This window comes from Delphinus delphis, chromosome 3, assembly GCF_949987515.2.
Source record: "Delphinus delphis chromosome 3, mDelDel1.2, whole genome shotgun sequence".
Classification (NCBI taxonomy): domain Eukaryota; kingdom Metazoa; phylum Chordata; class Mammalia; order Artiodactyla; family Delphinidae; genus Delphinus; species Delphinus delphis.
Window position 1 is genome coordinate 56,816,026 of NC_082685.1, and position 15,753 is coordinate 56,831,778.

Genomic DNA, 15,753 nt, shown 5'->3' on the forward strand with positions numbered 1-15,753 from the left:
CTCCCCACCCCGCTTCCCCAAATCATCTTCTTCCCTCCCCCCCCCCCCCCCCCCGCTTCCCCACCACCTGGAGCCACATCTATTAGAGAGATTGTGAAGGAGATTTCCGAGCCCTCCACCCAGCCCCGACTCCAGCCCCTTCAGCAACGAGTGTGCCCCAGCGCTCGACTTGGTTTTCTCATTCATCACTGTGCACTTTGATTTCTAACCTAAGCCTCGCGGATGATGCCAGTTTGTTCTGTGATTTTTCCCCTTTTCCTTCTCCAGATGTCCAAACGGATTCTTCGGACAGAGATGTTTGGAGAAACTGCCTTTGCGATTGTACATGCCAGATCCTAAGCAAAGTATGTTTGAAGATACAAACACGAGTCCCTGCTCCTTAGAAAGCTTCCGGGTGCAGTCCCCCCCCCACTCCTCACCCCGTTGTAGGACATAGGGCCAGGGGTGTTGGTTGTTTTGATCTTTGGCTGTTTTGTTTCTTTTTTGTATTTTGGTTTGTTAGTTCTTTTGTTTTGCTTTTTCATTTTTGGCCTAATCCTTGGGTTTAAAGTTCAGGGCTGCAGGTAAGGGGCAGAGTGGCAAGGCCGGTACAAATGGTAACAGTGGCAAGGAACCCAGCTGGCATTGGCAGGAGCCTGTGCCGGGGTGTTGCAATGCCTATGTCTTGCTATCCTGGCTCTCTCTTTCTGGTTTTCTTTCTTTTGGTAGGTGTCCTGTGGGATACACCGGGGACAGGTGTCAGCAGTTCGCAATGGTCAACTTCTCCAGTATGTCTCTTTCTTCTATTTCTTTCCTTCCCTGGTAACTGACAGTTCTTCCCCCACCCTACCCCCCACCCCGTGGGAAGGATGGGGCCTTGCTTAGAGAGATTGGGGGGGGCTGGGAAACGCGGGGGGCTGTCCTAGGCTCCTCTCAGTCCTCATCAGAAGCCTGTGCGTGTTACTGAACCAAACTTGGGTCCCCTACACCAAACACACAGCAGAGCTAACCTACTAAACCGGGTGGAGGTGAAAGAAAGAACAGCGCTAGTCGTAAGGTGTCAAGCAAAGAATACAAGGGGCTCATGGGAAGGGTTTTTAAAGACTGTGGGAGGGTGGGGTCACGAGGTGCGCGATCAGCTCATGCTCAGTCCTCTGATTGGTTGATGGTGAGGTAACAGGGTGTTTCAGGAATCTCAATCATCAACCTTCTGGTTCCAATCAGCCTAGGGCTGGGGGTGGTCATCATGTAGTTAACTTCTAACACCTGGTGGGGTTTTAGTATCTGCAAAACAACTCAAGGATATACCAAAGGTCCTTGACTTTGTCTTATGGCTAAACTCTTATTATTTTGCCTTGTTTGTTTTCCTTTGTTTCTGCACTTTCTCACTTCTCTGATTAAATTTGCTCTTTGGAACTCGAGGAGAAAGGCCTAGGAGGCTAAAGCTTTTCTACAAACAAGAGGCAGGGGTCACTGGGGGGTCTTTCCTGGGGAAGCACCTGCAGGGTCCTGCTGGGTTTCACACAGAGGAGACTGATACACCCCCTGCCTCATGTTGCTGTACTGCCTGGTGGCAGTAACACTGAATTCTCTCTGCAGCTGCTCAGAGCCAGGCTCAGGCCTCTTCACCACTGGGGTCAGGCAGCCTGGCCAGGATGGGAAGAAGCATTTGCAGAGCCCTCACCTGCCTCTGAGAGCCTGTCTGAGGATGTCAGGCTGTTGGTGAGGCCGGGCAATGAGTGTGTGCACATGTGTGCTCCTGTGTTTGAGAGAGTGAAGCAAGTTCTCAGAAAGCCTGCCTTTCCATCTGGCCAGAGTTTGTTTTGGTTTGATTTGGGGTGATGGGGGAGAGTGGGGAAGGCGGATTGAGGGAAAACAGGTCCCAGGGCAGTGGTTTCCGTGAAGACCAGAGTCATCTGTGCAGCTAGATGTTGGAGTAGGGGTGAGGGTTGCCGCAAATACTAAGGCATAGAGGGAAGAAGGAATCAAGGGGTAACTGGTGACTCTCTCCAGGCCCTCTCTGGCCTCAGTCCCCATCCAGGACTTCACTCCCTTCCTTTCTTCCATCTCTGAAGTTGGAGCTTTCTGGTTTGCACAGTCTGCCGAGAAAATTGTGACCCCTGGAGCTGAAGGATGAGGCCCTAACTGTGGCGTGTTTTACTGGGGGCTGGGAGCAGTGCCTTCAAGTGCCATGAGGTGGAGGTGGAGCAGAGCAGAAGGCCACAGGCTGGCCATGGACTCCATTTGGGGCCCAGCGGTCCACTGGCCTGCAAGGCGGGACCGTGTCCCCTGTCCTCCAGAGCACGCTAGGCCCCTGCTCGACCCACCACCCACCTCCTCCTCTCCAGGGAGGACAGATGGGTCCCATGAGGAATTAGAACTAGATTGATGGTGCCTGGGCCTGAAGAAGACGAGGGAGGGACCCAGGGGACCATTTAGGTAGCCCTTAGAGAAAAGGGGTTTGGGGCTCAGGGTAGAGAAAGGAGCCTTCCGATCCTTCTCAGACCACAGCACAAAAGCCTAGACATTCCCTGCACAGGAACCTGGAAGCCAAGATTTGATGAGGAGAGGCGCCAGAGAGGTCGGGGCTGGTCATCCCAGGTGGTCAACTCTCTTAATAGAGTGTTGGGGGCAGCGCTGTCCTCAGGCCCCTCCCACTGGAGGCCAGGGAGGAAGGCCATGGGGATAAGAACAGAGCCTGTGGGCACGTGGCCCAACAGAACTCTCCAGAGCCCAGGCTCCAGGAGGAATTGCAGAGTCAGATCCAGCCCCATTGGAGGACCGTAGGTCAGGAGGACAGAGCAGCCAGCTGGGGCTGAGGACCTGGGGAGAGAGGCAATGGAGGGCCTATTCCTTTTCCCCCTTAGGCCCAGAGCCCCCCTAGCTTATGGGACTGTTCTGGACAGGGAGTCCCAGCCCATCCTGAATCTGAGCAGCAGAGCCTCCAACACTCGGCCACTGTCCAAGCTCCTCTGCCAGCTGGGCTGCTTCAGCTTGCAGCTCAGATCTTCTGGGAGGGTCAGCAGGGCCCCGGGAGCCCAGAAAGGAGACTGGAAATGCAGCCTTTCTGCCTAGTGTTACTGGGATCCTTGCTGGTACCTTTTGGTAAAGGATTTATACTCTCCAAGCACTTTGCCCAGAGCACTTCATGCACTGCTCTATTAGATAATTATTGAAAAAGGAGTGAAAAATGCTAACTTAAGTGTTCAGGCTTCGATTCAGACGGACCTGAATAAAATTGCCAGCAGCTGAGCTTCCTGTTCTGGGGCCTCATTTAACCTCTCTGATTTTGTTGTCTCATCTGTAAAATGGGGATAGTGGCATTTATGCCTTTAGGGCTGCTGTGAGGATGAAGTGAAGTGATGCACACCAAGGGCTTAGTCAAGGGCCTGCTGTTGTTTGAACACAGTTGAGCTCCTCATCCAGCTACTGCTGGGGTGGGAGTGGAGGCCAGAGGGGCAGCATCAGTCCCCTGGAGGCTGACTCCCAGCACATCCTGAGCAAAGTGTCTGACCTTCCCCCTCTGCCCAGACAGCCTCTAGACCAGGTTACCTTTTGCGGAGGCCACGGAAACAGAGCCTGCAGCCGCAGTAGCCCTTTAAAGCTTCTCCTTCTTCCCTCGACAGCCCCTCCACTTCCCAAGACTCAAAACTTGTACACCTGGATACCCACCATATACAAGAGCATGCACACCTGCACACACACACACAAACACATGCCTGCACTTGCACACAAACACGTCTGCTGACACCTGCTCACACACACACAAGCACACAAGCACATGCTGCAGGGTTGACATCAGGGCCTTCTTGTCCAGGTGCCTATGACCAGGTGTCGTAGGACATGTCCAGGATGAAGACTTTGTCTGTTGTCTGGTAAGCCTGGCCCTGCTGGGAGTCCAGCATCAGGCTGCCATGGTTACTGGTCAGTATGCAAATTTCTGTTCGGTAGGACCCACCTGTGACTCGGTGGTATCACTCCATCCTGGCTGAGTGGCAGGCAGTGAATATGATGAGCAGGAGACTGTTTTTTTGATTTTGGGTTTTTGGGGTGTCTTTGTTTTTGTTTTTTGCTGGAGCTGACATGGCTGCAGGCCCCTCAGAATCCATCCCCGGGGAGAGGGAAGCAGGGCTGCCTTTTAGTGACTTCTCAGTGGCATCACCAGTCCTGCCAGCCACCACTGTCCACCCAAAACAGTACTGGCCTTTGACTCAAAGGGGAGGCGAGTCAGGAGTCCCAAAAGCTGCTGCCGCTATTACTTGGTTCCCAGAGGAGTGATGCAGGAGAAAACTCTTAAATGGCTTTGGGAGCCCTGCTCACTTCTCCAGATGGTCACTGTCCTGAGGACTAGCCAGTCAGGGCTTCCCAGGGACTCAATGGGCAGGAATAGCCATGGCTTAGCCCCAAGAGACCAGAGACCTGGCCTCCAGTCTCCCTTCTGCCTCCTAGTTTGCTATGTGACCTTGGGAAAGTGTCCTAGCACTACTGGGCCCTAGCTGCCTCATCTAATCCAAACACCACCAAAAGTGGAGCCCAGACCAGCTCTGTGAACCACAGTTCTCTTAGTGTCTGGGGTGCTGTGGTTCTCTTAGTGTCCGGGGTGCTGTGGTCAAGCTGGGCTGTTCTCTGTGGGGAACCTGGCTGGATATCCAAACACTGTGAGCTCTTTCGAGCTGCCTGGAGGGTCCCTGGGGCTACAGGACTAACTGCTCAGTGAGAGTTGCCCCCGAGGACCCTTTCAGTTTGTCAAGTTTGTACTGCCTGCTTAGCACAGTTGGCCAGCCCTGGGAGGCCCTGGGAGAGGAGTGGACTTGCTGTGCTTATGGTGACTCCTACCTCCAAGCAGTAAGCATAAGACTGCAAAGAAACCACATTCAAGATCACCTGCAACCTCAGGTTTAACAGGAGTGCACGGAAGGGCTCATGTTTAGAAGAGCTGGGGTTCTTGCTTCAGGGGTGTGGTCTCTGCATGGAACTGGGGGTCAGAACCCCAGGATCTTCCTCAAGGCTCTTTCAGTCAGAGCCATCCTACTCTCTTGCCCTTTTCCAACTGCATAACCCTCTGGAATCCCTATCAGGAAGCAGGGGAGAGATCCAGAGCTAGACAGTGCACAGGACTTCCTGCTCATGTCCCCGTGCTCCGCTCCCTCTGCAGGAGATGAGAACATCAGAACACAATTCCACCTCCTGCCTGGGTCTAGCGGAACTTGCTGTGCACGTGCGGAGGCAGTGGAGCAAGCCCTTGCACATCGCCTCGCCCGTCTTTTTTTTTTTTAATTTTTATTGGAGTCTAGTTGATTTAAAATGTGTTAGTTTCTGCTCTCACTGTGTACAGGCACTTTTGACAGATGAGGAAACAGAGACTGTGTATGACTTGCCCACATGCACACAGCAAACTAGGGACAAAACTGAGACTCGAGGCCTGCAATCAGGTGCTGGCTGTTACCTTAGAATGGTAGGTGAGCCTTTCAAAAGCACTGGGGAGATTTCTGGGCTCCCACCCCAGAGCCTGTTTCCATTGGTCTGGGTGATTCTGAAGGACAGCCGAGTTGCAGACCTCAGAGATCCCGTGGCCAGGCCCGATCCCCATTTAACTGATGAAAGATTGAGAGCCAGATAGGCGGAATACTATGGGGTCACACAGTGGGTCAGTGACAGAGCTGACCCTTGGGCAGGGCCCTTTTATCCAACCCTTCGATGGCCTGGGTGTCTACCTCGAAGACCCGTGAATTTGCACATTTACAACATGATCCAGCTTCAAAGAGTGCAATTGGCTGCCGTTTAGGGGGCACAGGTGTTCTACAGGTGAACCCACTCGTCTCTTTCTCCAAGTTGCAGTTTGCTTTCCTAAGTCGTGTGATCAGGCTGGGACCCGAGGCCTAGCCCCTGCAGGTTTCTAGGGTGTTGGGGGTGTCAAGTGGAGAAGTGACCTGCTGCCTGGGGCCTCTCCCCCTCCCCAGTCCTGCGCCACACAAACTCTGAGCCTCCGTGCCTGGCTCTTAGTAGATGGGCAGGCCAGTGAGGCCCATGGGGGCAGGACAGGGACAAGGGGCCGGTCTGGGTACCCCAAGCCCTAGTTCTGAACAGAAAGAAGGGCCCCATGAATGAGCTCAGGCTGAGCAAGCTGTCTCCAGCTTGCTCGAAAGGGTCGAAGGCCTGGCACTGGAGCTGGGAGGGGAAGGATGGGGACTCCTCCGCCCCCTGCCCCCACTCACCTTTCCTCTCTGGGGACATCTGCCAACTGACTCTTGCGCCTCTGCCTCCCCACCAGGTACTAACCCCACAGCTCATCTCTAAAGAACCTGCCCTGCCTGCTGATCCTAACATTTCCTCTCTCTACCCCAGTCAAGGGCTCCTGGGGACTGGGGGCCAGGGAAGGGGCTCAGGAGGCTGGGAGGGGACACCACTAACCTGCTTTCACCTCACAGGCTGGCTGCTGGTGTCTGAAGAGTCCTGACCAACGTTTCTCTCTCTCTCTCCCGCCCCCTCCCCCATCTCTCTCTCTCTCTGTATCTCTCCCTCCATCCCTTCCCCTCTCTGACCCTCCTTTCTTCTGCACTGCCAGAGCACCTTGGATTTGAACTAAAGGGTACGGAGCCTCTATGTATCGGTCAGCGCCGTCCACACAGCCCCTCTCCACAGCCTCTGACACCATGTGTGCTGGATGTTTGGTTTCCTTTCCCCCCAAATGGGAAAGGGATGATTTCAAAAGTCCCCCTGTCCCCATCAGGATGTCCTGTAATAAACTACATTGATTTGGGGGAGACAAGAAAAGCTCATGAACAGCAGAGTACCCTGGCGTTCAGACTGCGCCCCCGTGTACAGTAGTGCCCCCTTGCCTGGGGCCAGTCGCCAGAGTACTCTGAGGGGAGCGGGACCCCTGAGCTGTGTGCAACCCAGTGGGGTGGCCAGACGAGCCCTCGGAGAGCAGGTGTCTGAAAGCCACAGAATCCTGGTTTGGAGAACTGTGCAGAGAGGCATCCCTTTCAATTTGACCTTAATCCTCCTTCCTTTTCCCATTTCCATTTCCATTGCTTTTCATTCTTCACCAGGCTGGCAGCTGATAACACCCATTTGTCTCTGCCGCCTGCCCCATGTTTGTCTGCCAGGCTTTGCCATCTGCTTGAGGCTGTTACTCCCTTCACGATCTGTCCCCACGGTGGCACATGTGTTTGTGGGCAACACCAGCGAGGGTCCACGGTGGGCTGGCTTCGGGTGCCTGCCCTCCTGCCTCCCAGCTCAGAACCTCACGTCCCACTCCTGACTGTCCTCTGGCCCCTGGAAGATGCCTTGGGCAGGGAGGGACTTTGAGGGGTCAGTCTTCCCAGCTCTCTGGCTTTGTGCTGGGAGGCTCCACCCTGGTCCACACATATAGCAGGAGAGATGCAGGGTCTCAGAGGGGTTGAGCCTTCGATGGGGTCAGACCCCAGATGTGTGCAGAGCCTGCAGTTATGAAAAGACTGTTCTCGTGGCAGATTTGGGGAGGCCCTGGTTCCCCGGCCACCTAGCCACCATCAGCTATTCTCAGAAGATGGAGCTGAAAGTCTGTGTGTAAGAGTATGTCTGTGTCTCTGCTGTGACAGGGTGGGGAGGAGAGGGGCCGAGTCTGTGGTGTCTGTGTGATCATGGCAGGGGGTGCAGGGGGGGAATCTGTAGGTGTGCGTGTCTATGTTGTTATGTGTCTATGTTGACATGTTTACACCTTGTTGGGTCTCTCAGTGCAGGGTGTGAGCACACAGAGGGGTGCAGTGGAACATCTTTGTTGTTAAGGGTTGAGCATGAGCAGTGGGTGCGGAGGCAAGTGTGAGCATATGTAAATATGCGACTGTCTGTAAAGGTGGTCTGTATATTCATTCACACACCAACTCAACAAACCTCTACTGAACCCCAGAGTTGGCCAGACTCTGGCGATCTAGCATGCAGAGTCCCTGCCCTCCTGGTGCAGGGTGAGACAGACAACAAACAAACAGGAAAGAGAGCAGGTGGGGGTAAGTGCTACACAGAAAATAAAATGGAATGGGATGGCGCCTAGCTGGGGTGAGGAGCTGCTCTAGCTAAGTGGCCAGGGAAGCCTTGTCCAATGAGGTGACATTTGAGCTAAAACCTGACGAGAAGCAGCCAGCCCTGCAAACCATCGGGGGAGAGTGTTTGAGGCAGGGGGCACAGCAAGTTAAGGATGATGTGGATGGGCCTGCCTTGTTCGATGGATGGAAAGACTGCCAGTGCCTCTGGAGCACAGCAGACATGGGGAAGAAGACTACAGGTGGGATCTAGAAGAAGGGACCAGGTGACCCTGGGCCTCGTGGACCATGGTAAGGCTTTTGGTTGTATTTGAATCGCAGGGGGATGCCATTGTGGGTTTTTAAGCAGAGGAGTAAAATGATCTGCTTTATCGTTGGAAATCAATGTGGCTTTGGGGCAGAGGATAGACTGGGTGAGGGCACAGGGTGTGGAGGAATAGAAGCAGAGAAACCAGTCAGAAGCGGGCAGCTGTCGAGTGAGAGATGGCATCATCTTGGATGAAGCTGGAAGCAGTGGAAATGGGAAGAAGTGGTCAGACCTGGGATCTACTTGGGAGGGAGAGCTGAGACGACTTGCTGATGGATCAGGTACCAGAGTGGGTGGGAAGATCAGGAATGATTCTAAGGTCTGGGGCTGGTTTAACAGGAAAGGTGGTGTCGCCACTGAAGAGATGGGAAGAGCAGGGAACGAGGGTGGGGAATCAGTGCTTCTGCTTGGCCATGGCCCTTGAACATAGGAATCTGGAGCTCCGGAAGAGGTCAGGGCAGGAGAGAGAAACGTGAGATTCAGCTGCATACAGATGGTATTTCAAGTCTGAGTCTGGGTGAGATGACGGAGGGAGAAAAGGCAGGTGGAGAGAAGAAGAAGCCTGAGAGCTCTGGGCCTGGACCCTGCAGCCCACATGGAAGAGGGGGAAGTAGCAACTGAGACAGAGAGATGAGCCAGTGCAGGGGGAGGAAACCCAGGAGGGAAGACCATCCTGGGAAGTGGGCCCAGCAGGGGGAGTCTGCTGAGAGGGAAGCGAACCACAGACTTGGCAGTGGGGGGGTTGTTGGTGACGATGACCAGAGCGGTCTCAAAGGAGTGATGGAGACAGAGGCCTGAGTGGAGGACTGAGGCGTGGCTGGGGATGAGAACCGGAGGCAGGACGAGGACCACAGAGCCTGGAGGTGGGGATCTGGGGTGGAGGGCTGTTTGTTCACGACTCTGCATGACTATGTCAGTGGGTGTGATCGCGTGCGTGGCGGCCGTGTGTATTGTTGTGAAGGGTCTGTCTGTGTGTCAGACGGGCACAGTCCTCCAGGTATGTGTGCCTGGGGCTTTGTACCCAGTGTTTGCTGCTGGGCGTACCTTTGCCACAGGAGACCCTGCAAGCCTGGGGGCTTAGGGACACTGCCCAGGGCTCCACCAAGGCTTTGGGTCCCGCCCCCACTTATCCCTGTGCTGGTGGGAGGGGAGCGATGGGGAGGGGCCGGCCAGCAGATGGGAGCCGGAGCAAGGGCGGGAGGTCTAGGCTGTAGGCCTTGACCATGTCTGGTGCTGTCACCTTTTTCCTTTGCTTCCTCCAGGCTTTCTCTGTTCTAGAAGCGTAGGGGTTGCCCCACCAAAAAGTGGGAGTAGAGGTAGAGGGGATAGTTGGGTCTTTTTGAGGGCTTTGAGGCCCAGCCTAGCTCAGCTCCTTCAGAAGGGTGGAGGCTGCTCCTTGAGCACAAGGGCTGTCCTAGGCGCCAGGGGGCTGTGCTGCCACTCGTGGGTCTCTGACAAGCAGAGACGGGGAGAGCTGGAGTGGACCAGGGCCACAACCCTGACCGAGCTGCAGGGATAAACCAAGGCCTTTCTCCCCTCTCCCGCCTCTGTGGGCCTGGTCTGCTCTGTTCCTGCTCTTGGTCCTGGCATCCCTCCTAAGTCCAGCCTCTGGGCCTCATGTCCTGTCTCCAGCCCAGAACAAGCCACTCTCCACCTTCTTAAGGAAGCCAAAGTGGCCAGCCAGGCCTTTGCCCAGGGTCAGCATGTTCACCACCATGAAGACCAGCTTCCCCCAGCCCATCAAGGCTCTTTGCAGCCACCAGGCCATAGTGGGTTGCCCTCCCCTATGACCTTGGGAACTTCACCTCCATCCCACCTCCTCCACCCATCCCCCTGCATTTTCCACTCACATGCTCCAGGCAGAGCACGGGTTTGGGAAGGTGAACTCAGGTGTAGTCAATTGTGATGAGATCCACAGGTGGGTGGAGTTCAGGAAAGCAGGAAGGAGGGAACTGGCTGGGGGAGGAGTGAGATGGATGGGAGCCCGGGCAGCACCTGAGCTGGAGAGAGCCCGGGGTTTGCGGGGCAGGGGGACGGTCTGCAGCACTGTCTCTACGGGTCTGCCTCCCACCCTGCCCCCTCACGCCCTCTACCTCTGCAGAAGCCGAGGAGCTGTACCAGAAAAGGGTCCTGACTATCACCGGCATTTGCGTGGCTCTGCTGGTCGTGGGCATCGTCTGCGTGGTCGCCTACTGCAAGACCAAGTGAGTTGTCGGGCGCTCAGAGCAACCAGGGACTGCTTTTGTGGGGACAGGCTCTCCTCTCCACCGCACCATGCCTGGCGGAGCCTCCCCCATTCCTATGCCCCTCTGCCCCCTTCTGCAGCTGGTGAGGGGCCAGAGGGCTGGGCCAAGAAGCAGGAGCAGAGGGTGGGGTAGACAGGCCCCAGAGGACTGCACAAGAACGGTCATAAGCCCAGGCGGTGGAAGAAGATAGATCTGGGTTCTAATTCAGCTCGACCATTTCCTGTGACCCTGAGGAAATGGATGAGCTTCTCTGAGTTCTCATCTGTAAAATGAGTGTGATCCTCTAGTACCTCAGAGGATCCTGTGAGGGAGGATCTGCCCTGTCAGGTAGGCAGGCACTGGGGCAGTGTTGGGGGTGGGCAAGCACAGAGAGGGAGGCACCTTCTCAGGGGAAAAAGAGACCTCACAGGGCACTGCCTAATCCCACCTAGGAGCAGTCCAAGCAGGAATACAGAGAAGATGGGGTTGGGCCACCCCTGGGCAAAGGAAAGGTGGCATCAGAACCTTGGAGCAAGGAAAGGGGCTGGACAATTCCAGTAGAAGAGTGCGAGCTAAAGGACAAATGCAGGAGAGGGTCAGCTGTGCTCATGGAGCATGAGCAGCCGAGGCTAGCTGGAGCAGAGTGCTGGGGTCAATTTTAAAAAGGTGCCCGAGTCTAAAAGAACAGCTGGAACCTGCATGGCACCACAGGGCCTTGAATGTCAAGCTTGGGGACCTGGGTTTATCCTACAGATGATAGGGAGCCATTGCAGGTTGTAGAGTGATGTGGTACAGAAAGAGTTTGTCATATCTGTTCTTATGCGGAAAGCAAGAGTCTGGGCATAGCCACCATTTGGGGGACTGAGCCCCTGGGTCTTGACTCCTGCTGCCCATATCTATGAGATCTAAGGCCCTGCCAGCCTTGGGGTTTAGGGTTCAGGGAGCCCACAGGAGGAGACTGGGCCCACACAGGAAAACTGAGGCCAAGAACTGGGGGGGAGAAGCAAGCCTCATGTTCTAACCCCTACTATATTTACTTATTTCTTCAACAAACTTTCATTCAATGCCTGCTGGACACCAGGCCCTGTACCAGGCACATGGCCAGTGCTCTAAGCAAGAGGTCCAGTGTTACAGGATGTATTTCAGGGGTGCCTAACCTCAGCTAGAGGGCAGGGAGGGTTTCCCTGAGAAACGTGCATTTAGGCCGGGCCTGAGAGATGAGCAGGAGTTAGCAGGTGAAGAGGCAGAGAATGTGCTGCAATTGGATGCAAGGGCCCAGAGGCCAGAGAGGCACAGTGTAGGATCAGAAACAAGCCCTCCAAGGATGCAGCAAGCTGGGGTGGGGAAAGGGCCGTGAGAGACAGGGCTGGGGAGAGGAAACAGGATTCTGAAGCCCAATGAAGGGGCTTTAACAGGGGAGTGACATGATTAAACTTGTTGATTACAAAACAAATGTATTGAGCACTTAATAGGTGCTGAAGTGAAGCAGCCCCACAGGTCTTGACTCCCTGACCACAGCATCCTGTTTTATTTTCTCCATAGCACTTTGCTGAAAGTATCTTGTTTGTTTATTTGTTTATGTGTTTATCATCTGCCTCTCCTACTGGCCCGCAAGCTCCATGAGGGCAGGAACCATATCTGTCTCCTCTGCTCCAAAACAGCATCTGGCACATAGTAAAAACCCAATAGACACCAAATAAATGAATGCAGGAAGTGGGCCAGCACTGTGCTTGAATATTTTATCTACTCTTAATCCTCAGTGGTCTTTGGAATGCGTAGATGATCAGTCCGTTTTACAGATGAGGAAAGTGAAACATGGATAGTTTAAGTAATTTGCCCAGACTTACACAGCTAGAAAGTAGTAGAGTTCTGCTCTCTCAGCAGAGCCAAAGCTCACTACCACTACGCTCAGGTCCTGCTGAATTCCGGCTGGTAGTGATGATGTAGGCGGTTGATTGAAGGGGTCCTGGCTGAAGGCAGCCTGAGCACAGGAAAGAGCAGTAGCAGGAGACTGCCACGGCAGTCCAGTCCCAGCACACGTAGACTAGTTCCCTGGAGTAACAGCTAGGGAAGCTCATACTTCGTGTGTGCCAGGGGAGGCGGGGAGGGGGTGTCAGGCTAATGCACCTTCCCCTGTGCAGAAAACAGCGGAAGCAGATGCATAACCACCTTCGACAGAACATGTGTCCAGCCCACCAGAACCGGAGCTTGGCCAATGGGCCCAGCCACCCCCGGCTGGACCCTGAGGAGATCCAGATGGCAGACGTGAGTGGTGTTCCCAGGCCCCACTCTGACCCCTTGCTGTGTAGCCCGCCTTCTTATGCCCCCTGCAAGAATGGGCCAGGGAGGCGGCCGGCCCATCCTGTGCTCAGCCTTGCCTGCTAGCCTAGCCTTGCCTCACCAGGATGACTTAGCCTCGCTTGGCCCACTTCCTTAAGGGAGGTCGGGGGATTGATTTCCAGGGGCCATTGCTGCCCTAACACCGAGTTGCTTATCCAGTGGACCACCACCGCCCCCGCAACCTGGAGCTTACTGCCTCACTTCCCCTGCCCACCAGGAAGGAGGGTCAACTTGGTCATCTGTCACTAACTGCCCCCCTGCCAAAAAACCCTCTGTCTGTTCCAGTATATCTCCAAGAATGTGCCAGCCACAGACCATGTCATCCGGAGGGAAACGGAGACCACCTTCTCTGGGAGCCACTCCTGTTCTCCTTCTCACCACTGCTCCACAGCCACGCCCACCTCCAGCCACAGGTGGGCACCACCAAGGCCCACGCAGCCTTGCAGACTCCCGTATGCACACCCTCAGGGCGTGCACATGCACACCACACACCTGCCTGGGGACACACACCAAACTCCCCAGCCAGGCTGGGCTCTGTATTGAGGGTCCCTGTGAGCAGAAGGGTGGAGGTGGGGGGCTTCAAACCAGAACCCACCACCAAACGTACATCCAGGTCCTCACAGACCGGATTCCCTTTTCTAGTCTAAACCAGCCCCAGAGGAACAACAGCATCACTGTGCTCCCACCTAACATTTGGTTTTGTTTGGGCCTCATCAGCACCACTTCACCTGGCATAAAGTACCTGCTCACTCGAATACCCACAGCTATTTGACGCCCTCTCCTGGGTTTCCCACGTGAACCTAGTCCACCTTAGCCTCCTCTCCAGAGGTAGGGAGGCCTGTCCACACAAGCACACAGGCTCAGACAGCTCAAGAAAGAACGTGGTTGGCCCCTTTCTTCCCTGGGGAGCAGCACAGAATAGGCAGGGTCCCCATATATTGGCCACTGGGGCTGGGCTCTTAAGGCAAGTGGCTAAGGACCATGGGAGTGGAAGGGTCCCAGACAGGGAGGCTAAGGAGAGGTTGGTTGCAGAGAGGAAAGGAAGAGGCCTCTGCACATTGCAGCTCACCCATCCACAGGCCTCCAGCTCTCCTCCTCCCAAAATCGGGGTTTGGCATTTATGATGTTACACATCAGCCCAGAGTGAAGGGCAGTGAGCTGAGGGAGCCTGAGATGGAATGAAGAACCAGGGAAGGGGTGGGCCTGGGACCACACGTGCTGGGCTGCCCGGCGCCTTCCTGACCTCACCTCACTTCCACCTGGCTTCTCCAGGCATGAGAGCCACACGTGGAGCCTGGAACATTCTGAGAGCCTGACCTCCGACTCCCAATCGGGCATCATGCTGTCATCAGTGGGCACCAGCAAGTGCAACAGCCCAGCGTGTGTGGAGGCGCGGGCACGGCGGGCGGCAGCCTACAGCCTAGAGGAGCAGCGCAGGGCTGCTGTGCCACCTTACCACGACTCCATAGACTCCCTGCGTGACTCCCCGCACAGCGAGAGGTCAGTTCCTACCCCGTGACCTGTGCCCCACTGTAGCCAGAGAGCTGGCACCACTGACCCAGGGCTGACCCTTAGGTCACCTCAGAAACACTTCAAAGAGCCTCATCCCCATTTTCCAGATGCGCAAGCAAGGTCCCTGAAAAGTTAAATGGTCTGCTCGGGGTCATCAACATGTTAATGACAGGCTGGTACTACAGCCAGTAGACCCTGGTGTGTTATGACCATTTAATTTAATTGTTCTACTAGGACACTCTTCAGAGTAGAAGGGGATGTTATTAATCATTGCAGTAGAACATCAGGAACAAACAGGGTCTGGCATGGACAAACCAGAACATACAGTTGCCCTACCCTGGTGTCACCTAGAGGCCCCATGTCCCGGGAGAAACAGACACCAAGATTGAACAGGCTGAAGAGTGGGAGGGGAGGCTGTCTGTGAGTAAACCGATGAGTGCAGGATGGGAATGAGCCAAGAATGCCTGCAGGCCCTGGAAGAATCAGCAACTAGGCCCCCATGGATCAAGATGCCATTGGGTTCCTGAGCAATGAATGCAGTGAGACGCAGGAACCTTCCCTTCTTCCCTGACTCCAAGCCAGGAGTTGCAGGGGGCCAGCCTCCATCTTGCTCTCCCCTTGGCAACTGGGATCTGTGGGAGGAGAGCAGAAAAAGGGGCATGGTACTAGGAACTCCAGGCTGGGGTGGAGAAGGCTTCAATTCAGCCTACTCCGTGCCGGTCATGGACACGAAACCAGTGAAGCTCACAGCTGCCTATGGAAAGTGCTAAGCATAGGAAACCCCACCAGGGCAGAGAAACCCAGTCTGATGGTAGGCTCTGGGAAGCAGCTAGGTTTTCCAAGACCAACCTTTCCAAGCTCAGCCCCACCACCTGTGTGACTTGGGGCAGGTTGATCACCTCTGTGCCTGTTTCCTCAGCTATAGAACAGGGAGCATTACACCTGTAGTGCGTGGTTCTTATGAAGGCCACCCTAAGATCATGCGCAAAGCTCTTTGCCTTTTACCTGACATGGCGCTGGTGCTCACTAGGTGGAGCTATGGTTAGTAGTAACAAGAGCAACAGGACTTCTTAATGCAGCAGTCCCCAACCTTTTTGGCACCAGGGACCGGTTTTGTGGAAGACAGTTTTTCCACAGACGGGGGCGGGGGGATGGTTTCGGGATGATTCATTTATTGTGCACTTTATTTCTATTATTATTACATTGTAATATATAATGAAATAATTATACAACTCACCATAATGCTGACAGGAGGCAGAGCTCAGGTGGTAATGCAAGCCATGGGAGTGGCTATAAATACAGATGAAGCTTCAGTCGCTCCGGCCACACACCTCCTGCTGTGCGGCCTGGTTCCTAACAGGCCACAGAC

The 15,753-nt window shown here is 54.9% G+C and overlaps 1 protein-coding gene across 3 annotated transcripts in view; it reads left to right on the forward strand.

The window, feature by feature from the left end:
- The window catches only part of NRG2 (neuregulin 2), a 179,688-nt gene that overhangs the window by 160,681 nt on the left and 3,254 nt on the right, over positions 1 to 15,753 (forward strand). For 2 of the 3 annotated variants that reach the window (XM_060008720.1, XM_060008721.1), the window contains exons 5-9: positions 268 to 344; positions 10,409 to 10,511; positions 12,674 to 12,797; positions 13,158 to 13,285; positions 14,145 to 14,372. In XM_060008720.1, the coding sequence (XP_059864703.1) occupies positions 268 to 344; positions 10,409 to 10,511; positions 12,674 to 12,797; positions 13,158 to 13,285; positions 14,145 to 14,372 (660 nt within the window). Of the gene's footprint in view, positions 1 to 267; positions 345 to 708; positions 768 to 10,408; positions 10,512 to 12,673; positions 12,798 to 13,157; positions 13,286 to 14,144; positions 14,373 to 15,753 lie in introns of all 3 variants that reach the window. The other variant, XM_060008723.1, reaches the window with a different exon arrangement.